This window comes from Tiliqua scincoides, chromosome 4, assembly GCF_035046505.1.
Source record: "Tiliqua scincoides isolate rTilSci1 chromosome 4, rTilSci1.hap2, whole genome shotgun sequence".
Lineage (NCBI taxonomy): Eukaryota > Metazoa > Chordata > Lepidosauria > Squamata > Scincidae > Tiliqua > Tiliqua scincoides.
Window position 1 is genome coordinate 185,817,363 of NC_089824.1, and position 23,284 is coordinate 185,840,646.

The 23,284-nt window shown below is 42.3% G+C and overlaps 2 protein-coding genes across 9 annotated transcripts in view; both read right to left on the reverse strand.

The window, feature by feature from the left end:
* Positions 1-3,244: 3,244 nt before the first annotated feature.
* Positions 3,245-18,468, reverse strand: NRAS (NRAS proto-oncogene, GTPase). Its single transcript, XM_066626579.1, has 6 exons — positions 18,408-18,468; positions 14,425-14,551; positions 12,426-12,604; positions 10,429-10,588; positions 9,500-9,623; positions 3,245-7,295 (listed from the first exon to the last, which is right to left on the reverse strand). The coding sequence occupies exons 2-5, from the start codon at positions 14,533-14,535 to the stop codon at positions 9,504-9,506; spliced, it is 570 nt and encodes a 189-aa protein (XP_066482676.1). The 5' UTR covers positions 14,536-14,551; positions 18,408-18,468; the 3' UTR covers positions 3,245-7,295; positions 9,500-9,503.
* A 3,274-nt stretch (positions 18,469-21,742) lies between these two features.
* The window catches only part of CSDE1 (cold shock domain containing E1), a 34,706-nt gene continuing 33,164 nt past the window's right edge, over positions 21,743-23,284 (reverse strand). For all 8 annotated transcript variants that reach the window (XM_066623290.1, XM_066623291.1, XM_066623289.1 and 5 more), the window contains one exon: positions 21,743-23,029. In XM_066623290.1, the coding sequence (XP_066479387.1) occupies positions 22,982-23,029 (48 nt within the window). In that variant the 3' untranslated portion in view covers positions 21,743-22,981. The remainder of the gene's footprint in view (positions 23,030-23,284) is intronic.

A 23,284-nucleotide genomic window follows, 5' to 3' on the forward strand; every position in this document is an offset into this window, starting at 1 on the left:
ACAGGAAAAGGCATTACCTTTAAGGCATACATCTCTCATGCACAGAACATGTATTTTTAAATCTGGGAAGGGGGAGCAATGGTGGAGTGAGGACAGTGTTAAGGGCTCCTTGCCCTTCTGTTTGACCATTGCAGTGCCGGCACAAGATTGCTAATATATATATATATATATATATATATATATATATATATATATATATATATAATTTTTTCTTCAAACAGAAAGCATCATTGGGCTCTCAAGCAGCCACATGCAATGTCATTTGTCTGAAGGATACATAGGTTCCACTGTGCAAGACAAAAGGAACACCTTAAATTGACTACTGAGAGGGTCACATGAAACAGACTAAGCAGATCAGCCCTGAGGTTCATGGCAAAATAAAGAAGAGCAATTTAAAACAACAACTCTGAGCAACTCAGTTATCTTTCAGGAAAGGTCAGTTTCATTGTTGCATGTACTGCAGTAGCCCCCAGTCAGCTGTGGATACCTGATTTCTAGAGAGAACACAAGAATCATTCTTGGCTGTGCTATGACAGACTGGGGAGACGTTCATGTTTCACTAGAAGTTCATGTTCTTCTTGTACAAGGTATGTTATATACCTCAATTCCTCAATTCCAAATGAAGCTCAGAGATCAGTTCTATCATAGGTACTATACATACTATAGCACAAAGGTGTTTATAGAATAAATCTCTGTGTACAAGTGCGGGCACACTTCTCAATCAAAATGCAATAGCATCTCTGTGTAGCCCATCAAATGAACTATAACCCCCAATGAGTGGTTTACGAATCCTGCTCTTGAGAGGCTGCAGATCTTTGTACTGGAAGACACTCATCTAAACTGAAAGCAGTTATGAAGATCTGCTGTTATGCATGTACTAGTTTACAAAGAATAAGAGGACAGGTCTCTGCCCTATGAAGCTTACAATCTAGAAAACAATACAAGACAGGCAGAGGAAGGGGAGGGAAATTTGGTTACATGTACTTAGGGCAGTGATTTTCAACCTTTTTTGTCTCATGGCACACTGACAAAGTACTAAAATTGTCACAGCACACCATTAGTTTTTGAACAACTGACAATGCACACCACCCTGTTGGTGGGAGGCTCATATTCCCCAACGGTCCTATTTATAAATGACCACCAAACTGCCACAGCACACCTGGGGACCATTTGCGGCACACCAGTGTGCCATGGCAGTGGTTGAAAATGGCTGACTTAGGGGAAGAATATGCAGTTAAGTGTACTTAGGCTTAGTTACAGTAAGTGAAGTGTGGAAACCACTCCAATTCAAAGGTAAAACATGTAATAAGATTCTAGTTCTGGGACCTTTGCAAAAAAAGTCCACTTGGTTATATTGATGCATCTGTTAGCCTCATTCTTGCTGACCATACTCATGAAGCTTTGTCAATTAATTTGACCTTTTCAATAAAAAGGCACAAGAGCTTGAAAGAGAATTGACAGAGTCTATATACTATAAAACCCAAAGGTCATTCTTGGTTTCAGATGCAAGTTTAATTCCGTTGACATTTAGTACAGAAAGATTAGAAGCAAGTATAATCTTTAGAGATATCAAATGAGGGCAGACCCTCTTACTCTTGTATGTGGTCAAAATTCCCCTTCCCCCGTTTATCCTCTCAGCAATCCTCTGAGGTTGGTTAGGCTGAGATGCAGTGACTGCCCCACCATCACCCAGAGAGGTTCAGAGCCGAGTGGGGATTTGAGCCTGGGCTCCCAGCTCCTAGTATGTCACCACACCATCATCCTCTGAAGGTAGGTTGATCTAAGACTTGCACTATCTCCAAGAAAACGTTTGCAAGTGTGTGTAGTCTTCGCCACCTGGCTAGTGCCAGCATACCACACTAAAAGTGGAAGATTAACATTGCATGCCCAGAAATGAGTAATTTGGCCTGTTGTCCCATTTTGTTACATATCATGTAGGGAAGCAAGCAAAATCCATGGTGGGAAAGACCAGGGGAACTTTCTGCTGCTGCCACTGTTCCAACTCCACTCACTCACTCACTCGACTCACACCCCATAAGCTATTTATAGGAGAGGAAAACAGCTGCCACTGGCTGCCTTCCTGAGCACATGTAGCTTTGCCTTTACTCAATACACACACCAGGAAATATAAATTTCAGAGCTGCTGTTAGTGCCTATTCAAGGATATGGTTTTTATAGTGATTCATACTGTGGAAAAAGAATAGTCAAGACAACAAAGCTGACTAGCTTCATTGCTCTAGGCTAGTTTGTCAGCCCCAAGCACAGGGACCTCTCATGTTACATGTGTTTGATTTACCGTAGATGTTTTTGAAAAAAACACACTTGTTCAATTAATAACCAAACCTAATTTACAAATTTTTGGAATAGCATGGTCATTTTTTTTTTAGATTTATGAGTTTTTGAGATACATGCAGTTTTCTAAAAACTTATGTAAAAGAAGAGTGTATTTCCTGAAAACACCAGTCAATTTATAAACTGAAGACAGGCTGGACCCTCCAGCTATCAAAAGTAGGAGATGCAGGCAGTTGGCAGAGGACGCACTTCCATTCCACCTCAAAAACTTCTTGTATCAGCCAGATGATCCCCCCCCCAAAGTCCCACTGATCAGTCTACATTCAGTGAACAGAAGTACCTCTAACACTAGTTTCTTAGAGCTGTTCTTCATACTATTTTATTACACTTTCATCCTCTCCATTTCTCATGAGTCAATACAGACAGTAGTGCTCAAGTTCTGCTATTCTTTATGTTAACATTTTGTTCAGCACCTTGATTTTTAGGCATGTAACAATAATCCTTATTACAGCATGGACTGTGCGTGAGTGCCTCTCCTACCTCTCAGAAATGGACGTCATAGCAGCCATTCCCCCAGAACATATTATTCCCTACCCTCCCTTGATTCTTGAGGTTTACAATAAAATCTAAGAATACCTGGCCCAGCCACATCACAGAAGTATCCTTATTTGTGGGGAGCATACTTAAGAGTATAGGACAGCTCTGGTAAGGAGTCAGACACTCTTCACATCTCAAGTGACTTGCCTAAAGAAGTGGTGGGTGGATGACCAGTGTTCACTGTCTGAAGAAAGACCTGTATGACAAGTACTAGGCCTGCTATGGCTTGAAGAGAGTTCAGACTAGATCCGTACCCTGTTGCCATAACTCATGGATTTCAAGACTCTGAAGTTGGCTTATCAATAGCTGGCAGGCTGCCAGCTCTAGGGACAACAATAAAATACAGGCTTTGGCAGGAACCAATCACTCACACTTTATAACACAAAGTATAAGGGGATCTTCCATATGTTTACAAGTTACAACCAAAATACCCGACATATACACAAAATCAAGGAATTATTTATGTATTTTAGAAACTTTTACAGACCTTTGCTTAAAAACAAAAATCAGTGAGAAATACAATACATTGCAATGAAACTGACATTAGACCTTTGCAAAAGTGTCCAACTTGAATGCTGGAATATGTCATCCTCCAGGAAAGAAAGAACATTAAGTGCCATGCAACCATAATGGAAGCCCCACCCCAACCCACCACCCAGGAATAATTGGCCTCATATAAGGCCCTGAAATGTGCTTGGTAGCTAGCAAAAACAAAATGACAGCACCATCCATAATTGGAGCTATTACAGCATTGTGGTTGGTCACCTTTTCTGGTATCCAAATAAAGGGAAACTGGCAGGAGAGGATCTCCATCACTCCAGAATATAAAACAGATGTCTCCTTCTGTTAGCTGCCACATAACGACACATTCCTGCAGTCAAAATCTCAATGATTTGGCATCAAAGACACACATACTATCTTGCAATTTACTCATGCATTTCCGTCCTTGATCAGGAAAGCATAACAGTTCTTAGCTTCTGGCCAGTAGGTTATTGTGCTGGGTAATGCTGAAGAGACAACTGAGATTCATGTATGATAAATAAAAACATTTTCCTAGATGCCTTTTTCCTAGATATAATTAAGACTACTATAGAAGGAAACAGAGTTAAATTTCTTTACATTCAGTTTAATCTCTAATTCATCAGGTAGCCTAGGGCACTTTCTCCTACTCTCAAGTCCACTAGGCTAAGATCACTAGAATTCAATCTCATATGCAACACAACTGGGCAGCCTGGGTTCCCCTGGGCCTGGGAAATTCAGAGAACTTGCCTCGCAAGGAGTACTTTTGAACATATACATATTCCATAAGAATCTTATTTTCTGATCACAAGGAACTTCAAAATATTATAACAATCTTAGTATCAGCCTGAAAATCTTTTCAATTGAAGACAACAGGTACCAAACCACGGGCACAGATCCAAGCCACTTTGAATCAGAGATTGTTAAAAAAAACACATATAAACATACAAAAGCCTTACAATGAAGCAAAGCTCCAGCAAGCCAGCTATTTTCATAGGGGGCTTCTGAAGGGTAACAATCATAAAAGTGATGCCCTGGGTCCTGTTCCTGAGGGACTGGCACACAGAGTTTTCTTGGTCAGCTCTAGATTGATCCCTATCAATCTCCCATCCCTTGGGTCACCGTAGAATTGAGTTGCCCCATTGCAGGGCTACTTGTCTTATGAAAGTCCCCTTCTCCTGAGGAGCCGCCAGCGCTGCCCATTGAGCACACAGGATGCAGTGGCAGTCATTTTTTTTGCACTGCTGCAGCCCTGGGCAGCTCATGATTGGGCTGCCAGTGTATTGTGCTGACTCATACCTTGGCTATGCCAATTCTATAGTCTTTCCAGCATCCTCCACACTTGACTGAATGAGAGATTTACTATAACACAGCACATAGGTGCTCTGGAGACTTATTTCCATCACCACATGAGTTTTCAAGTAAAAGAAAGAGCCAACGGACCTCACATTTATCTCTACAGAATTGCCTGCTACTCACACAAGGATATTTTACCCACAGTGAAAGTAGAGTATCATCCCCAGTAAAAGACTTGGTGTCTGCATCTAAAAACAGCTGCAAGACTGGCTAATATTTTAATAGGTGCTTCTTGGATGTATTTTCACTTGCTAACATGCAGAAAACACAGCCAAATTTGACACTTAATCTTCATGCTTGTGCAGTCTCAACCTTTAAACTGCAAATGCCAGCAGAGGGAGAAGATTTCCTAAGTGTGCATGAGCCATTTAAGTTCAGCAACTTACTGTGGCATTGCTAGGATTGCTGCTTGTCCTTTGGTGATGCCCCTAAGCCTTGAACAGCTTGCATAGCAAGCTAAAGTCAACAAGTACAGCTTTCTCCATTAATACATTGGCTGAATTTCTGCCTGCTGAGCAGCTGTTCAAAGCTTTGGAATACTGGGGGGGAGGGGTTAATTGGTCTCCTAAACAAAGGTAGCAGGTTTAAACAATCTACAGATAATATTATTGTTCAGGCAATAGCCTCTGGTCAGAAAAGCTCTGTGATGCCTTAAAGCCCAAGCTAGATTTTCAATGGCTTAGCTAAGTATTAACACCCAGGTGTAACACCACATGGCTCTGTGTAATGCAGTTTGAAACCAACACTCAGACAAAGATTTGACATTACCATCACTGGAAAGAGAAAAGTTGTTTAGAAAATTCTATTTCACTATCTCTCGTAGTTTGTGATTACATAGTATCCTGTTCCTTGGCCTCGGAACACACGCAGTAAGATGTCATGTAAAGAACTAAATTTCCACTGCAGTCTGGCGCATCTTAGTAACAGCAAGTGCATATATGCAGTGAATGCAACATCAAGCAACAAAATAGGGAGCATGTGAAAAAGAAAAACAAGTCACCACAGAGAGCACTTCCCTGCCACCTCAAGAACAATACTGACAGTGGAGGCAGTTTACATATTTAACACTGCAAATCAGTAGTAAGATAGTGGCATACACACATGAGTAAATTGGGCCCAGTTCTTAGAGATTTTAGATAAATAGTGGTTATCTATTCAAATCATCTACTTTCCAGTAATACAGGGAGGAAAAGTTAAAGCTTTCATTTATTTGAACACAGAATCTTGGTCTGAAGACAGAGACTAATGATGCATCTAGCTCCAAGGGTTTGAGGTTGAATGTGCAACAATTAACTTCTCGTTCCAAGTAGCATTAAATCTTGCGTGTTCACCATTGTATCCATTTTCTTCTCTTCCCCATTCTGTTTTGCTCTCTTTTTCTCCTCTCACTCAGCTCCAAAAAAATGACCTGGAGGTGCTCTCGAAGTGTATAATTAACAATTATCTATTATCCATATATATTATTCATGAATTTAAGACTAAAGAGGCTGTGTCTGATAAAAATATCAAGAAAAAATTCAAAGAGGAGCTTATTTAAAGTTGGGACAGCTAACTCCTTTCTACATGATGCTCAGAAGCATGATTTAAGTCTGACACTGGAGCAGCTGTTAATTGGTCCTGGGAAGCATCATTGGCTTCAAAGCGCAGTTAAATTGAATGTTGCTAACGTTCTACCCTACAGGGTTATGGATCAAAGTGCATTTCAGCCAATGGTGCAGAAGAGCTCTTGTGCATTTCAAATGACTGGATAAGGCCATAGCTCAGTGACAGAGCATGTGCTTAGCATCCAGAAGGTCCAACATTCAACCCCAAGCAAGTCCAGTTAGAAGGACCTCAGTTAGCAGGGCTGGGAAAGAGAACTCAAACGAGATAGTCCAGATGGACAGGATTTGGCTAGACAGGCCAATGGCCTGTCTAAGGCAGCTTCATATATTCAGCACAAGTCAGCTCCCGAGGCAGCAAAGAATCAGAACTGAAACCTGACAGGATAAAAGTTCTGGTCTGCCTTTGCAAACAGGCACTTGGTCATCAAAAATATCTCCTTTTACTACATAAAAGCAAAGAACCAAAGAGGCCAAATGAGGTACAATATGTGGATGTTTTGTGAAACACAGTGTAGGGGCACGTTGCAAGTACCTCCCTGTCTGAGAAGTGTGCATAGAAGCTATGCACAGCAATACTTTACAGTGCTAAGTAATGGCTTTGATACAGTGTTGGATAATAAGTCAGTCTAGTTTTCCTGCCAGATGTGGAGATCTCTTTTCATAGCATTTGGTCTTTACTGTTTTACATATAACCAGTTCCTCAGCTTGAACCTACCAGAGAAAGAGGAAGGAAAATCCCACCATATCAGACTTGCTTTGCCTGCTCAGTTGAGCAAAGAGGTAGTTGTTCAGAGACATTCTTGTCAGGTGCTGATAGAAAAAAATTAGTACTGATCAACCTGAATCAGGATACTGGCCAGACATCACAAAATGCAACACAGTGGAATTAAGGTACACCTCCCAGATGCACTTTGGTGTTTCAGGCAGCTGAAATAAAGAAGTTCATTCCATTAGCTCTCTTTTACTACAGTTTCTATAATACAAGGCTGTGCATTACAGAATGCCCCAATGTACTGCAAGAAGGTCCATCAGGCAGTGCCAATTTCTAGTTAAATGAGCTCTCAGAACTCAAAACAGGCTGAAGGGATCCTAAGAATAACAAAGCCAAGGAAGATAGATTCTGGGAATCCAGCAAGCTACAGACATTTTATTACCCCTTAATTAACAGAACTACTCTGACTAGATGGCTATAGAGAGTTTTCAAAAATAAGGGATGCTGCAGAGAAACAGCATTCACTCCAAGGTATTTAGTTTGTTTATAGCAGGGGTGTCCAAAGTTTTTGGCAGGAGGGCCACATCGTCTCGCTGACACTGTGTCGGGGGCTGGGGGGAAAAAGAATTAATTTACATTTAAAATTTGAATAAATTTACATAAGTTTACATAAATGAATATATTAAAGATGAACTTAATGAATGAAGGTCTTGCAATAGCTCAAGGCCTACAAAAGGCCTTGCACAAAGCAAGGCTGGCCTTTCCTTTGCTGCCGCTACTGCATCACAGATGTGAAACAACAAGCAGTGGAGGGAGCCCTCATCCCACAGCTCACACAAGACGTCAAACAGTTGCCCTCACGCTGAGAGCAGTTGCATCGGGCCAGTGTGGGCTCCAACAAATCTCCGGAGGGCCAGAGGCTCATTGGAGACTGGGGGCTCCCTGAGGGCCGCATTGAGAAGCCTTGAGGGCCGCAAGTGGCCCCAGGGCCGGGGTTTGGGCACCCCTGGTTTATAGCAATGCTTCCCCAATTCCTACAAGAGAGTTGGGAGTACTGTAAGTTGTTGAAGGGGACAGGGGAAGGCAGCAACGCAATTCCCCAGGATCACACTGCTGCTGGGGACAGGAGGGTTTTTTGTTTGTTTTATTTAAACTTACCTGCAGCCAGTGCTGTAGTCCTGGGGGCCCTCCGCATGGCTCCCTGTGCCTGCAAAAGTCTTAAAAAAGAAAAATCCTGGCACTTCCGGTTTCTGTGCTAAAACCATAATGCCCTTTCCCCCTTTTTAAAGACTTTTGCAGAGGGCTCTTCTGGACTGCAACACTGGCTGCGGGTAAGTACAAAGACCCCTCCCAACCCTGGCAGCAGTGCTATCCTGGGGATCATATTGCTACCTTTCCCCTCCCCACCCCTTTAAAGGGCAGGGACAAGTGCTTCCCAGGCCGATGGGTTGTGTTTAAAGTACTGCAGTGTTGCAGAGTTAAGTACTGCAACATATTCTGGCAGGAGTCCCCAAATATAAGTCAAATCCTTTTAAAGATATGAACACTTCAGGCACCCACCTAGTGCTTGCAAACAGCTTCCTCTTTATTAATCTTCCGGCGAGGCTTCAAGACTTTTTTTATTTCAGAAGGCTTTTGCCTGATGGAGGGCATGATGGCTGCTTTTCAACAACTGTTTTACTGCTGTATTTATTGCTGCTGTTTTATTATCTATTTTATTGTTGTTTTATTTTTTATATTTTATGACTTTTAAATGTTAGCCACCTTGGGTGTCCTTCGGGGAGAAAGGCGGATTACAAATCCAACCAACCAAACCAAACAATCCCCCGTCACAAGGCACTCCACCAATAGCCAAGATGTATTAAATTTTCCCACTTTTCTGTGTTACAACATTCTGCCACTCATCTATTGGAGAGTCAGGTTTTGTCCTAGCTGCATTTTATCTAGACCAGGGGTCTCTAAACCCTGGCCCGGGGGCTGGATGTGGCCCGTAGCAAGCCTCTATCTGGCCCGTGGCCAGCCTCTTGTCCCCTAAAAGCCTCTGGCCCACTCAACTGTACATGACCAGAGCTGTACTCTGATTGCATCTGGAGGGTGTTCTGAGGGCCGAAGAGGCTGAGTGAATGAGCCCACTCATTCATTTATTCATTCATCTAATTTCCTTTTCTAATTTATTTATTTAAATTTTTTATTTACATTTTTTTCAGGCCCTCAGTACTGCACCAGATATTTCATGCAGCCCTCTGGCCAAAAAGTTTAGAGACCCCTGGTCTAGACACTTGCAATATCATGCCTACTTTGTAAAACATATTCTGCCTGGAGTTAAGAAACCAAAATATGGGCACGTCTTTGAAGAAAGACACCACCAACACACATCCCGTTTGCCAAACAAATTAGGAGAAGTCCCATTCCATCTCACCTGATCACATCACAAGGCATGGTAGCCCCATGCACCCTTGCTTCCCATCTTCACTGCTGTTTAGTCTTTTCATTCGATACTGGCGAATCTCCCTCACCAGTGTGTAAAAGGCATCCTCAACACCCTAAAGGAGAATAAGGTCAGAAACATGCAGAAACAGGTTGCTTTACCCCAGATTGTCCCTTCTCCACATACCCCATATCAAACTTACCAATACCATGCTCTATTAAGTAGGAATCCCTCAAACTACGAAAGGCAAGATTTTGCATCACAAAGGTATACCATAAAATGTTTACTTTTCCTTCTGCATAGTGAATTGTGATATGAGAAACATCACCACTACAGAAAGTGGGATTGTCCACTATCAGACAGTCCAAATTTATCACACAAATTTGCTTAGCAAACATCAAACCCTTTAATATGCTCTGTAAAATGTAAGCAAATAGTGCACAAAACAGGGAGATGCTGTTTGGATGCTTTTTACAAGAGATGCTCCTTACAGGAATATGACAGGGTCCTGACATTCATGCTGAACAGGTACCTTAGGGGCAAGTACTAAAAACAATGCCAAGTTTGAAGAAAAAAACAAAAGCAACTCAGTAACTCTGGAGCAAAACATAGTTCAGGTCTTCTCCCTATCCGCAACAATGTCATGAGGGTCTGCAACAGAAGAGAAGGGCTTAACTATGACCTATGACAGATTTCACCTTTTCAGAAACCAGTGCCTGTAGATAACAAACAATAAATCTGCAAACAGAACCAAGCAGCTAATTACACAAAGTCCATAATTCTTTCAAATGTAAGCACCCCACCAAATGTGTTCCTGCCAGCAGGCACCAACAACTGCCTGGTTAGCATTGCTAGTGCACAAGAGCAGTGCTGGTAGTTCTCTTAAGAAAGAGCTGAGCAGAAGTGCAGAGATTCATTACCTGTCTTGTTTTGGCAGATGTCTCAATGAAGGGGATCCCGTAGCTCTTGGCTACTTCCTGAGCCTGTTTGGTATCTACAGTTCGTGTTGGCAAATCACATTTGTTTCCCACCAGCACCATTGGTACATCTTCAGAATCTTTCACTCTTTTTATCTGTTCTCTAAAAAAAGAGACCGTTGAGGAGAACACCCAGCCATGCAGTGCTTTAGTCCAACATGCTGCTACATAACCCAGCTACTGGGACTGACATGGTGTCCCTGTTTTACCCAGTTAACAGTACAATCCTGTGCATGTTTACTTGGAACTCCCACTAAAGCCATGTGTGCACAGGACTTCAGTTTTCTATCTTCCTATCCCTTATCAGGGTGTTTCCCCACATCTGCAGTGCCCTGCTGAAAATATTTGATGATATAGGCAAAATCATTTAGGATTTTGAGTTTATTCAATATTGACTCATACAACTCACTAAATGCTGGTTACAACTTAGAATGTTGGCTCCGGCTAAAGATCTGGGTATCTATACATACATGAACACACCCAGACATATACATATTGGTGTGTCAGTAACCATATGACCACTTGCTCTCCCCTCCCCACCTCCAAGATTCTAGTGGACAAGAAATACATAGAGTCTATTCTCTCTCATCCACCTCCAAGATTCCAGTGGACAAGAAATACATAGAGCAGGGGTGCTCAATAGGTGGATCGCGAGGCAAAATGAGTAGATCGCGGAGTGCCGAACCCCCCCCCCTTTCAGGTGCCTCTGGGAGGAAACGCCAGGAGTAAGGCCCATTGTACTCAATGGGGCTTACTCCCAGGTAAGTATGGATAGGATTGCAGCCTCACAGCCTAATCCTAGGCATGTCTACACAGGGGTAAGTCCTGTTATACTCAGTGGGGCTCAAGGTACACCAACATACATTGTAAACATAAATGTTATATGTTATGATGGCGCGAACATTGTAAAAAAAACTCTGGTAGATCTCCAGGCCTTGCTGGGTTTCAAAGTAGCTCTCGAGCCAAAAAAGTGTGAGCACCCCTGACACAGAGTCTATTCTCTCTCTCATCCATTAAACACACAGACGCTGGAGGGCAAAGCCAGTAAATACAGCCTCACTCCCTCACTGTGCACTGACTGAAGGCATAAATGGAACATGGACAAAAATTTTATACCCAGGAATTCTCTCTAATGTGCTACTCTCTGAATGTGCAAAAATTAGTATGTTAATAGTTTTCAGTGCCTTCATTTTGTTTCTTAAATTTAAACAACATAAGAGGACACATCATTGAATAATCATGCCTTAATATTTATAAGTATTCCAAGAAAAATAAATTTCTAAGCAAAGCTTTGATTAAATTTGAACATTAATACAAACCCTATGCATGTTTATTTAGAATTAATCTTACTGTGTTTAACAGGACTTACTCACAAGTAGAGGTGCACTACATTTCTCTAATCAAAGATTTTAGTTCAAAAACATCTGGCTGTAGGAAAAGCTTATTTTACATGCTATATAAATACAACGTGGGATCGGTTTTTCATTTTGTTTACCAAGTCAAGCATACACCTTAAATCAGTTTCTAATCAGTGTAGGTTACTGGAAAATTTAAGAACATTTCATGATTCAGATTTTCCTGAAGTTCCACATGTATGCAAGGCATTTGAATAATTTCTGAACACACACAACATTGAAGGAGATATTCAAGCACTACTAGCTGTCTTAGGACCCAGTCCTATCTAACTTTCTAGCACTGATGCAGCCATACCAATGAGAGAATGTGCTGCATCGTGTGATGGGGAGGCAGTAATGGAGGCTTCCTCAAGGTAAGGGAACGTTTGCTCCCTTACCTTGGGGCTGCATCTGTTCTGGAAAGCTGGATAAGATTAGGCTGCTAGTAATGCAGCCTATTCAAAGGCTGTAGTAGATACTGCTCAGCACCAGTACACAACTGTGCCTATCCCAATTTGGACATTCTTTCCTATAAGCAGTTCTTACCTGTAAAGATTAATATCTGCAAAGGATTTGCTGTTGTTAATAGCAAAAACACACAGAAAGCCTTCACCAGTTCTCATATACTGGTCCCTCATGGCACTATACTCCTCCTGTCCTGCTGTGTCCAAGATGTCTAGTAAACAAGTCTCCCCATCGATAACTACCTGTTTCCGGTAAGAGTCCTGTGGGAAATAAGGGAAATTTCAATAAGCAGAGAATAGAGTGAGCCTCTGAATTCTGCCAACACCACACTTCATCAGCACCTCAAATGCACACATAGTTTTAATAAATGGCCACTTTGTCCATTTCTTATTTATACTATAAATAATGAAGCACCTCTAATAGTGTGGTTTAGGGTAGGGGTGTCAATCAAACATAAGGCCCGGGGGCCAGATGCAGCCCCCGGAAGCTTTTTATTCAGCCCTCAGGCTCTTAGCTGCTGAGCACTGCTGAGGTGTTACTGCTGAAACAGCAGCCCACATGAAAGTTGGGCTTTCCTATATCTTGAAATATGATCAAGATTTGTGTATTTTCATTAACTGTCATTTCCAGTTAATGAGAACAAAGTGCTGATTTCTGGCCATCAGCTGCTTAATATCACTTTCTGGTTAATGACATCACTTCCAGCCCTCAGCAGGCGCCCTGAATGCTGACTTCGGCCCTCTATATGAAACGAGTTGGACACCCCTGGTTTAGGGAGACTTCACACATTTTCTCACAGCCTGTAGAGATGGTAGTTCACATGATCTCTTGTATAACAAGGAGGCATAGCAGTTATGATTCAATGCAATTATCCAAGGCAGGGAGTAAACAGGATTTCCCTTATAAATACTGCTACACCCAATGTTTTTACAAATCTGTTTTGTGAAGTATAAAGAACAAGTGTGCTGTTCTACAAAGTGTAGGTGCATATTCTGGAATAGATTGGGATGCGATGAATCAGAATTTGTATTTCAGAAGTCTTTTCTAATTCTTTGACTTGGAATGTTATTAAAACATCTGAACATATAGAACACAATTTCCAGGTTCCGATCAGAATCCAGGTCTAGAACAAGGGAGGAGTCCATGTTCCAAATCTGCGGAGCTCCCTGTCCTTTAACCTTACATTGTCGTCTTTCCCACACCTTTATGCATTTCTGCATACAATTGTGCAACTGAACACATATGGCCCTAGGTTTTATAAAGTCACATATTTTAACAGATATATTTGCCCTCCATGTATGAAATCTCATATGCATCCTAGCCCACACACTGCATTTGCCTTTGTGTTGCTAAAACTTAATGTTTTAGAAAAGTGACTCTGAGAAGTCAAGAGCTTGTTTTAAGGGCAAACAGTCTTACAAACCACAATGCTCAGTCAGTAAGGACAGTTTCCTTCAGTAGACTCAAGTGAAAGTTTTCCTGGACAGTACAATATGGGCAAGGGACACATTTTGAATGATATCCTTGATGAAATAGAACCATCTCTGTATATTAAAAATATTTAGGTAAGAGGCCTCAGCCTTCTGCTTGACAAGTGCAGCAAGGTTTTCTAAAATGTTCAGCTATGCAGTCCAAAACAGAACAGGAAAAACTCTGTCATAGGTCCCCTGATGCACAAACTAGCCCAATGTGTCTATACTCCTTTAAACACACACACACACGCACACGCACACGCACGCAGAGAGAGAGAGAGAGAGAGAGAGAGAGAGAGAGAGAGAGAATGGCTGAAATTAAACACATTTGCTGCACTGGAAAGATCAGGTGTGAAGTTGAAATCTTCTGGAGAAGACACTTCTAATGCTACAATGATGTATGTATGTGGCTATTTCTCTAAACCTGACCACATCTCTAAAACATGACTAGAGATTTAATATTAAAATGAGTTTGGCTTCTAATATCAACATTCATAATAGCATGTTCAACCCTGCTCATGGTAGCAGTAAAACAAACACAGGAGACATGGCTTCACACACACATACCCAATATGGTGTAGAGGATGCAAGTGCCTGCAGGGGCTCACCTCTATGGTTGGGTCATATTCATCCACAAAGTGATTCTGGATGAGCTGGATAGTCAAGGCACTTTTTCCAACACCACCAGCACCCACCACCACCAGTTTGTACTCAGTCATTGCCCTCCTTCGGAACCTGTTAGAAGCATAGATACATTATAAGGAGAAAGGAGCTCCAAAATTACCACCCTTTCCAAACTGCACCCAGAGCAGAACATCCCCTCTGAAGATATGACATTTAAGGGGGGGATGTTATCCAGCATATTTTGTAATATGAGCCACTTTAAGGGCCTTACTGTAGCCCAGAAGGCATGCTATAATTAAGGCAGACATGTACAAAGGAAAGTCAGAGACTATGAATGTCAAGACTTGGACCAATTCTCCCCATACATGCTCAATGGTGTAGAAAAATCAGGGCAGTGTTGAGGAAAGACACCTCCCTGAGGTGAAATCATGCGGAACTTTAATTAACCTCACATCGACTGGGTCAATTTGTGCTCTGGTCATGAAATTTCTTGACATGCTAAATTACTGTGCTTTAGAGCAGGGGTCTCCAAACCCCAGCTCGGGGGCCAGATGCAGCCCATGGTGAGCCTCTATCCGGCCCACGGCCAGCCTCTGATCCCCTGAGAGCCTCTGGCCCAGCAGACCAAACACAACTAGAGTTGTGCTTGTGGGGTGGGGGAATGGGGGTCCATTTAAGTGTGTGCTATATTTCTTGGGCTGTGTTCGTTCTTGGAGAAGTCCTGGACATTTGAGCCCATTCATTTATTCATTCATCTAAGTTCCATCTCTAATGTGTTTATTTAAATTTTATATTTAATTTTTTTCCCGGCACTCGATACTGTGCCAGATATTTGATGCGGCCCTTCGGTCAAAAAGTTTAGAGACCCCTGCTTTAGAGCAACTTGTCATGGAACCCACCAGAGGACAGGTGACTGGACATAATATTGTGTGGTACTCAGGACTTGGTTAGAGACGTAAATGTTACTGAGCCATTGTGCAACAGTGACCATGCTGCGATTAGTTTCGCTGTTCATGTTGGGGGAAGAGTGTCAAACAAATCTGACACAAAACCCTTTGACTTCCAAAGGGCAGACTTCCCTCAAATGAGGAAATTATTATTATTATTATACAGTTAAAAGTAGTATGTAAATACTGTTAATAATACTAATACTACTACTAATAATAGCTTCAAATATAAGCAGGAAACCTGCCAGAGAAGCATTGGCCCTCTAAACGGTGAGGGAGGGAAATGGGATATAAAAGGAGACTTGGAGATGGCAGAGAAATTAAATGAGTTCTTTGCATCTGTCTTCACAACAGAAGACCTCGGGCAGATATTGCTGCCCGAACGGCCCCTCTTTACTAAGGAATTAAGTCAGACAGAGGTTAAAAGAGAAGATGTTTCAGACCTAATTGATAAAGATAAATAAATCACCAGGCCCAAATGGCATTCACCCAAGAGTTATTAAGGAACTGAAGAATGAAGTAGCCAATCTCTTGACTAAAATATGCAACTAGTCCCTTAAAACAGCCATGGTGCCAGAGGATTGGAAGACAGCAAATGTCACACCAATCTTTAAAAAGAGAAGGAGAGGGGACCAGGGAAACTATAGGCTGGTCAGCCTAATGTCTGTTCCTGGTAAGATGGTGGAATGCCTCATCAAAGACAAAACACATAGACATGCCTTCTGTAAGGGTAAGTCTTGCCTCACGAACCTTATAGAATTCTTTGAAAAGGTCAACAGGCATGTGGATGTGGGAGAATCTGTGGATATTATATATCTGGACTTTCAGAAGGTGTCCGATACAGTCCCTCACCAAAGGCTGAGGAGGAAACTCCATAGTCAGGGATTTAGAGGGCAGGTCCTCTCATGGATTAGAAACTGGTTGAGGACCAGGAAGCAGAGAGTGGGTGTCAATGGGCAATTTTCACAACGGGGCACACCACTTTTCACCTCTCTCCAAGGATCTATCCTGATACTGGTGCTTTTCAACCTGTTTCATAAATGACCTGGAGACAGCAGTGAGGTGGCTAAGTTTTCCAAGTGGTGAAGAGATTGTGAAGAGCTCCAGAAGGAATTGGCAGCAAAATGGAAGATGCTTTTCAATGCAAGTAAATGTAAAGTCATGCACATTAGGGCAAAGAATCAAAACTTTATATATAGGCTAATGGGTCCTGAGCTGTGTGTGACAGATCAGTAGAGAGATCTTGGGGTGCTGGTGGACAGTTCAATGACATTGCTGACCCACTGTGCGGCAGCAGTGAAGAAAGCTAATTCCATGCTTAGGATCATTGGAAAGGCTAATATTATAATAACTTACAAATCGATGGTAAAGTCACACCTGGAGTATTGCATCCAGTTCTACTCACCACATCTCAAAAAGGATATAGTGGAAATGGAAAAGTGCAGAAGAGAGCAACTGAAATGATCACTGGGCTGGGGCACCTCCCTTACGAGGAAAGGCTACAGTGTTCAGGGCTCTTCAGTTTAGAAAAGAGGCGCCTGAGGGGGGACATGATTGAGACACACAAAATTATGCAGGGGATGGATAGAGTGGATAGAGAGATGCTCCTTTCCCTCTCACATAACACCAGAACCAGGAGACATCCACTAAAAATTGAGTGTTAGGAGAGTTAAGACAGACAAAAGAAAATATTTCTTTACGCAGCCTGTAGTTGGTCTGTGGAACTCCTTGCCACAGGAAGTGGTGGTGGCACCTTGCCTAGATGCATTTAAGAGGGGATTGGACATATTTCCGGAGGAACAGTCCATCATGAGTTACACACCATGACAGATATGTGCAAGCTCCTGTTTGCAGAAGTGGGCTACCTCAGAATGCCAGATGCAGAGGAGGGCACCAGGATGCAGGTTGTGTCTTGTTGTTTTGTGTGCTCCCTGAGGCATCTGGTGGGCCACTGTGAGATACAGGAAGCTGGACTAGATGGCCTGATCCATTAGGGCTCTTCTTATGAAAGTTCTGCCATAGAGCTACTGGGTGGAGATTACGTAATCTAACAAATGAACCTGAGCTCAGTAGAAGTAAAACAAGAGGCAAATGTGAGAATAATAGGCACAGGAGTTTCATACTTCTTTTTTGGTCAAGGGTTTGTTTTTAAAATACTGGACATATTTTCACAGGAAATGTTTTAGATGTAACCTCCCTTAGCCCACTATAAGAATTCTAGTATACAAGCAAATCGTCTTAATAGATAATTGGTACTTGGTAATTATCAAGTTGATACTTGATAAAAGTTAAAAGTTGGTACTTTTTCAAATGGGTGCTCCTCTTTTATTTAGCGGGGGGAGGGGGAGGAACTTACCCTCCTCATCCCAGCAGTGTCTTTTCTAGAGGCTGTCTGCTAGTGTCCTTTTGCATCTTGTTAGACTGTGAGCCCTTTTGGGTCAGGGAGTTATTTGATTTTCTCTGTTAACTGCCTTATGAACTTTTTGTTTAAAAGTGGTATATAAATAATATTAATCACCATCATGGGTAAAACAACACATGAGAGAAGTTCAAGGCTGCCAATCTTTGATTTCAAAACTACTCCTTGGGGAAACACGGGGGGGGGGGAAGGAGGCAAAGCTGGGGCAGGACACATTGTCTGTACGAACCAGGAAAATGAAGACAGTTGGCAAGTCCGCTGGGGGCCCGCCCTGTGTCAACAGGACATGCCACACTGGAAGGAGACAGGCAGCAGCCAGCACATGCCAGGCATTCTTCTCCCCGGGGGGAGGGGACGGGACGGGACGTGTAAAGAATTCCCCCCTTGAAATGACTGAGCCCCCTTCTCCCCACAGCCAGGAGGAGCCCTCTTGAGGGGAGCAGGAGCCCCACACAGAGAGCTGTGTCGTGCGGGGAGAGCAGGCACCTCCGCCCCATAAGCACCACCTCCCCAGGGCGGGGGGGGGAACTGCCTCCCTCCCAGCACCCCACCACCCAAGCCCCTCTCAGCGTCCAGGATCTCAACGCTGAGCCCCTCTCACCTCGCTTCCCGGCTCCACGGTCGTCCCTGCCGCCGGAACGCCCCTCCCAAGAGCGGCCCTTCCCATCCGCCCTACCAGCTACGTCATTGCCCGCTGCCGGAAGCTTCGGCCGACCGTTGAAGCTTCCTTGAGTCATGACTGTGCGACGGTCGCCTGAGGCGAGGCTGTCGTGGTGGTGATTATTTTTTCTCCCTCCCCCCGCGGAGGTGGACGAGGAAGCCGTTGGACATTGCAATTGCGTCAGTGGCTTAGAATCAGTGCGCTCTGTTCGCGTACTAGAACCGGACCTTGTAGAGAGGCTGCTCCCTGCCAGTGTGATGGGAGAGCCACTTTTGCCCACTCACAGTGCCAGGGACTATGTTGCCTTCTGCTGGTGCTATGGAAACCATTTGGAGGGCTTTTTAAAAATTTGTTTTTAATGCTAAAAAATAGTATGTTTTATAATGGGATATAAATTTCTCAGATAAATAAAATGTTATACAAAGCAACGCCCCTGTGTCTTCTGTAGCTTTTATGAAGGTGCCTTATTGAGGGATGAATACCAAGATCCAGCCCAGTGTTTCTCAATGAGTGGTATGGGTACCACCAGTGGTGCTTGAGGTGGTGGCCGGTGGGGAAGCAGTTGAGGCATAGCCTCCCCATGGGCGCGCTGTGGGCGTGGGTTGTGAATGCACACTCACATTTGTTGCATCACACCTGACATAACAATAATGATGTCATCGCCAGTTCCTTTCAACAGTACTTCAAATAGGTGGATGATATGAAGTGGTACAGTGGAGGACAAACATTGGGGAACATTGCTCTTGTTCCATGAGCAGCAGCTGGCAGGGGCCTTTCCCATCTCTGGATGGGTTGACTTGGAGTTGCTAGTGATCGACTGTGAATGCTCCTACTGAACAAGGAGCAATTCAATTTTTGCTAGGTAACAATACCAGCAACTATCACCTTGACGTATCCCAATTGAAAGGTATTATAAATACAGGTATTGGTAATATATTTTGGTCTTTGCATCATGTTTGTGCAAGCCCACAACAACATATCAGAAAACCCCATCCCCACAATTATCACACTTGTAATCTCAACATATAAAGAGGATGGGTTTGCTCTTTCCCCCTAAACTCTAGTCCTGCTAGATATACGCTCCAAACATACATCCGCTGAGTGATAAGAGAAAACTAACTAGTGAGACATTCGATGAGTGATATTCACATTGATTTAGAATTTATATTTAGTCAATAGGTGTTCAGGTTTCCTGTGCAGCTGTATTCTATTTGCAGTTTTTCTGGAGAAGGCTGAGAAATAAAACTTGTTCTTTATTAGAGATCAAGGTGACCCAAGACACTCAGGATGGTGTAGTCGTGGTTCTGGTGTTGGACCTGGGAGATTCAGACTCAAATCCTTACTCAGCCATGAAGCTTCCTGGGTGAACTTGGATCAGTCACTATCTCCACACCTAACCTAACCAGTTGCAGGGCTGTTGTGATAATGAAAGAACCATGAACAACACCCTGAGCTCCTTGGAGGAAAGGCAGTATAGAAATGCAGTAAAATGGATAGTAGTTTCAAGACTAAGTAGCTTCACATAACCTGCTGAGCAAAGATGCACCTTTTAACACAATGTTCTCTTCTATTTAACAAGTAGATTTAACTGTCCCAGATGTCTCCACTTAATTTTTTTTTAGACTGCAAGCCTAGAACTTCAGGCAATGCCTTTGACATATTTGGATGGCAACTAGTGATGCATAATCTATAGGGGACTTGTTTGAACACAAAATATATAGTCCTACTTGAGACTCCAAATTCTTCCCAGGCTATGGTGACTGACAGATAAACATATGCTTTATGCCTGAAGTGGGTCACAATAGCCATTTTTAGGCTTGAGGAGCCCTGTCAAGGGCTCCACGAGCTCCCCGTACCCTCTGGAGGGCCAGTGCTGTCAGGGGTAAGTGGAAAAAACCTTTTGTCCCTGGCAGTGGCACAATTTGGCAATTGTGTCAATGCCTTTGCCCCTCCCCCACAATCACTTACAGCACTTACAGCAGTTCTCAGTACTCCAGCAGTTGCCAAACTCTGGAAGCATCTATAGATATGAGTGAAAAGCTACATGATGGGATACAGCAAAGCAAGTACATATCAATATACAGTGATTTTGGAACACCTGCTTTATTATAATCAGATCTTCTGTCAGGTTGGCAAAAGATTGGGGCTAAACCTTGTCCAGATTGCTGATGTAGCTATGCCAATGCAGCATGCATTGCATGGGAATCCTGTAAGGGAATGTATGTTTGCTTACCTTAAGTTGTCATTGTGGTTGCATTTACACTGGAAAGTTGAGTAGCACTGGGCCCTAAAAGGAAACATTTTTCTCCAGAACACCCAACACAGATAACATGCAGGAGAATACTGGGGGCCATTTTGAAGTCCACCTTGAGATATAATCAGGCCCATTTAGCCAATAAGAAAAGAGACTAACTTATGGATCCAGTTGGTAATTATGGGGGGCAGGGTAGGGAGAACCTCATTTTATCACTGAAAACAGCTTCTTCTAAGGGGGAAACATAACCACACATTTTTACTGAAACCCTTATGACTATGTCAATAAAGTCTGCAATCCTAAGGAAGCTTTACTGTGTGCACAGGGGAGGACTCTGAAATTCACAGGTCAAACCTGAAGGCCTGTTAGGAGGTGAAAAGGCAGCATACAAATGTCAACATCACTGCATTAGAAATTTATCACACAATTGAACAGGCAAGTCAGTTTCTACAGTGGCAGCCATACAAATGGGTACAGGAATAGCTTCAGCACCAGTGTGCAGTTGCACAGGGTTTGATTACCAGCATAAAACTTTTGCTCAATTCTAATACCCAAACTATTCACACTAAGGACTGCCAATTGATGGCACATTGGCCAGAAAGCCACTTAAGTGGTTTTAGCAGCCCTACTAAATCCTATTCAATATGTAGCTAAAAACAGCACTTATTTGTAAAGTGAAATGATGAGCCTCTATGTGATCTTCAAAATAGCAATACTATAAACAGTGATGCATAGCACAAAGGACTATTGCCTAGTCTACTTTTTTTAGAGGGGAATGGCAAGGGGAGTGCATGTTTCTGTGAAGCACATTGTTTCTCTGCACATCAACTTTTCATCTCATGCCATCTGAAGGCATGTGATTTGAAAAGGGGAAATCCTTATGGGTAGATGACATTTTATTGTGAATCTGATCATCCATGAAGACAGAATAGCCTCTGAGGTTGACCAACCCTGATTTCCACCATTCAAAGTATATTTTTATGTGGAGTAGCTTAATAAAGGAGTTACACAATTGAGGCAATTTTTCAAAATCAGTAAAACTTTATTCTATTTCCATTCTTTGCCATTAACAGAAAAATTGGAGAAAGCAATGTTTTGTTTTACAAAGATAATGCATCTCCCAGAGAAGAAAAACCCTAAATTGAGAATAGAGGTAACATGGGAAAAAAAACACAGTACTGCCCTCTATTCAAAGAAAATAACTCCTGATCTTTTTGGTTAAAGTAATACTTAGACCAATCATTCAGTTTGTTTGCTTGATAAAGTGTGGCTGAGGGAAGGAAGGGGAGGAAGGAAGAGAAGGGGCCTGGAGGGAGGAAAAAAAAGCACACAGACATCAACTATTTCACCTTGATGAAAGTTTCAATACAGCTATGGAAAGCCTAAGTATTCTTTTACAGTACACTGGGTGCTGGCGGCAAAAAAAATGTATTCACTTCAGGCACAACTTTTTAAATTTTTTAATCAGTAAAATAAACTGGGTTTAGAAGCTGCAGTGTTCTAAGCAGCAGCAAATTTGTGTATTGTTTTAAATATCTTTAAGTTATCACACTGATGGCACACCTCATCCTTATGAAATTCTGCACTTTGCATGCTAATTGCAGGTAATTACAAAAACTATAAGTCTACGTTGGAAGATACTTTCAATGAGATCTAGGAGATAACTTTGCTATATGGACTCAAGTTTAAATGAGACACAAAAAACATTAACATTTGGCCATCAACTTAAGGAACTGGTTTGAGTGCTCATACAGGATCCTATATATAGTATATTCATCCTCATATGGTCCTCAAAACTGGAGCAGAATGAACAGAAAATTAACCTCCCCTGTCTAGGAAAGTGTAAAGCAACTGAAAGCTAAGGCATAGTAACACCTTGGCAGGTTAATTAAGGAAAAAGTAATAAAAATATATATATATATACCTTCAGTGCAGAATTTCATAAGGTCTACAAGAGTAGAACTGTCTATAATGTTTACTTAAAGAGGCAAAGTAATTTGCAGTTACCAGTTGCGTTAAATGCACCATTCAAAAAGCTTCTAAAATGTGATACTATAAGGCGCCACCTTAGGTTCTCCAGGATGCAACTGTGCATATTTTAAAACTGTTCCATAAATTTATTTTTAAACATAACATGAGGAAGGTGTTAAAACTGGTGTGATAGCTCCTTAGAATTTGGAAGGGATGAATATAGGGATATTCAGTACCCTTCATCAGACCCCACCACTTGCTCATATGTAGTTATTTGCTCTGCGACCAGTTAGTCAATAACACCAGCTTGACGAATCTTTCTCTCTGCACCAAATCCCTGTAAACAAACAATTTCATGAGTTTAAATTGAAACTTTAAAGGAATGAATAAAATGAAGAGAACTGTAAAGAGAATAACAGTTACCTTGCTATTAAGTACAGTGGCAGGAAAACAGAGAACCTGGCTTTCCTCACTTTAAATCCTCCTCTGCTATCTTCCTCATCTAACTCCATTACATGTTCCCTTGATCTTATTCTTTCACAGCACATTGTGAAATCTCACCTTTCATTACCACCCTCTCAACCTAGTACTC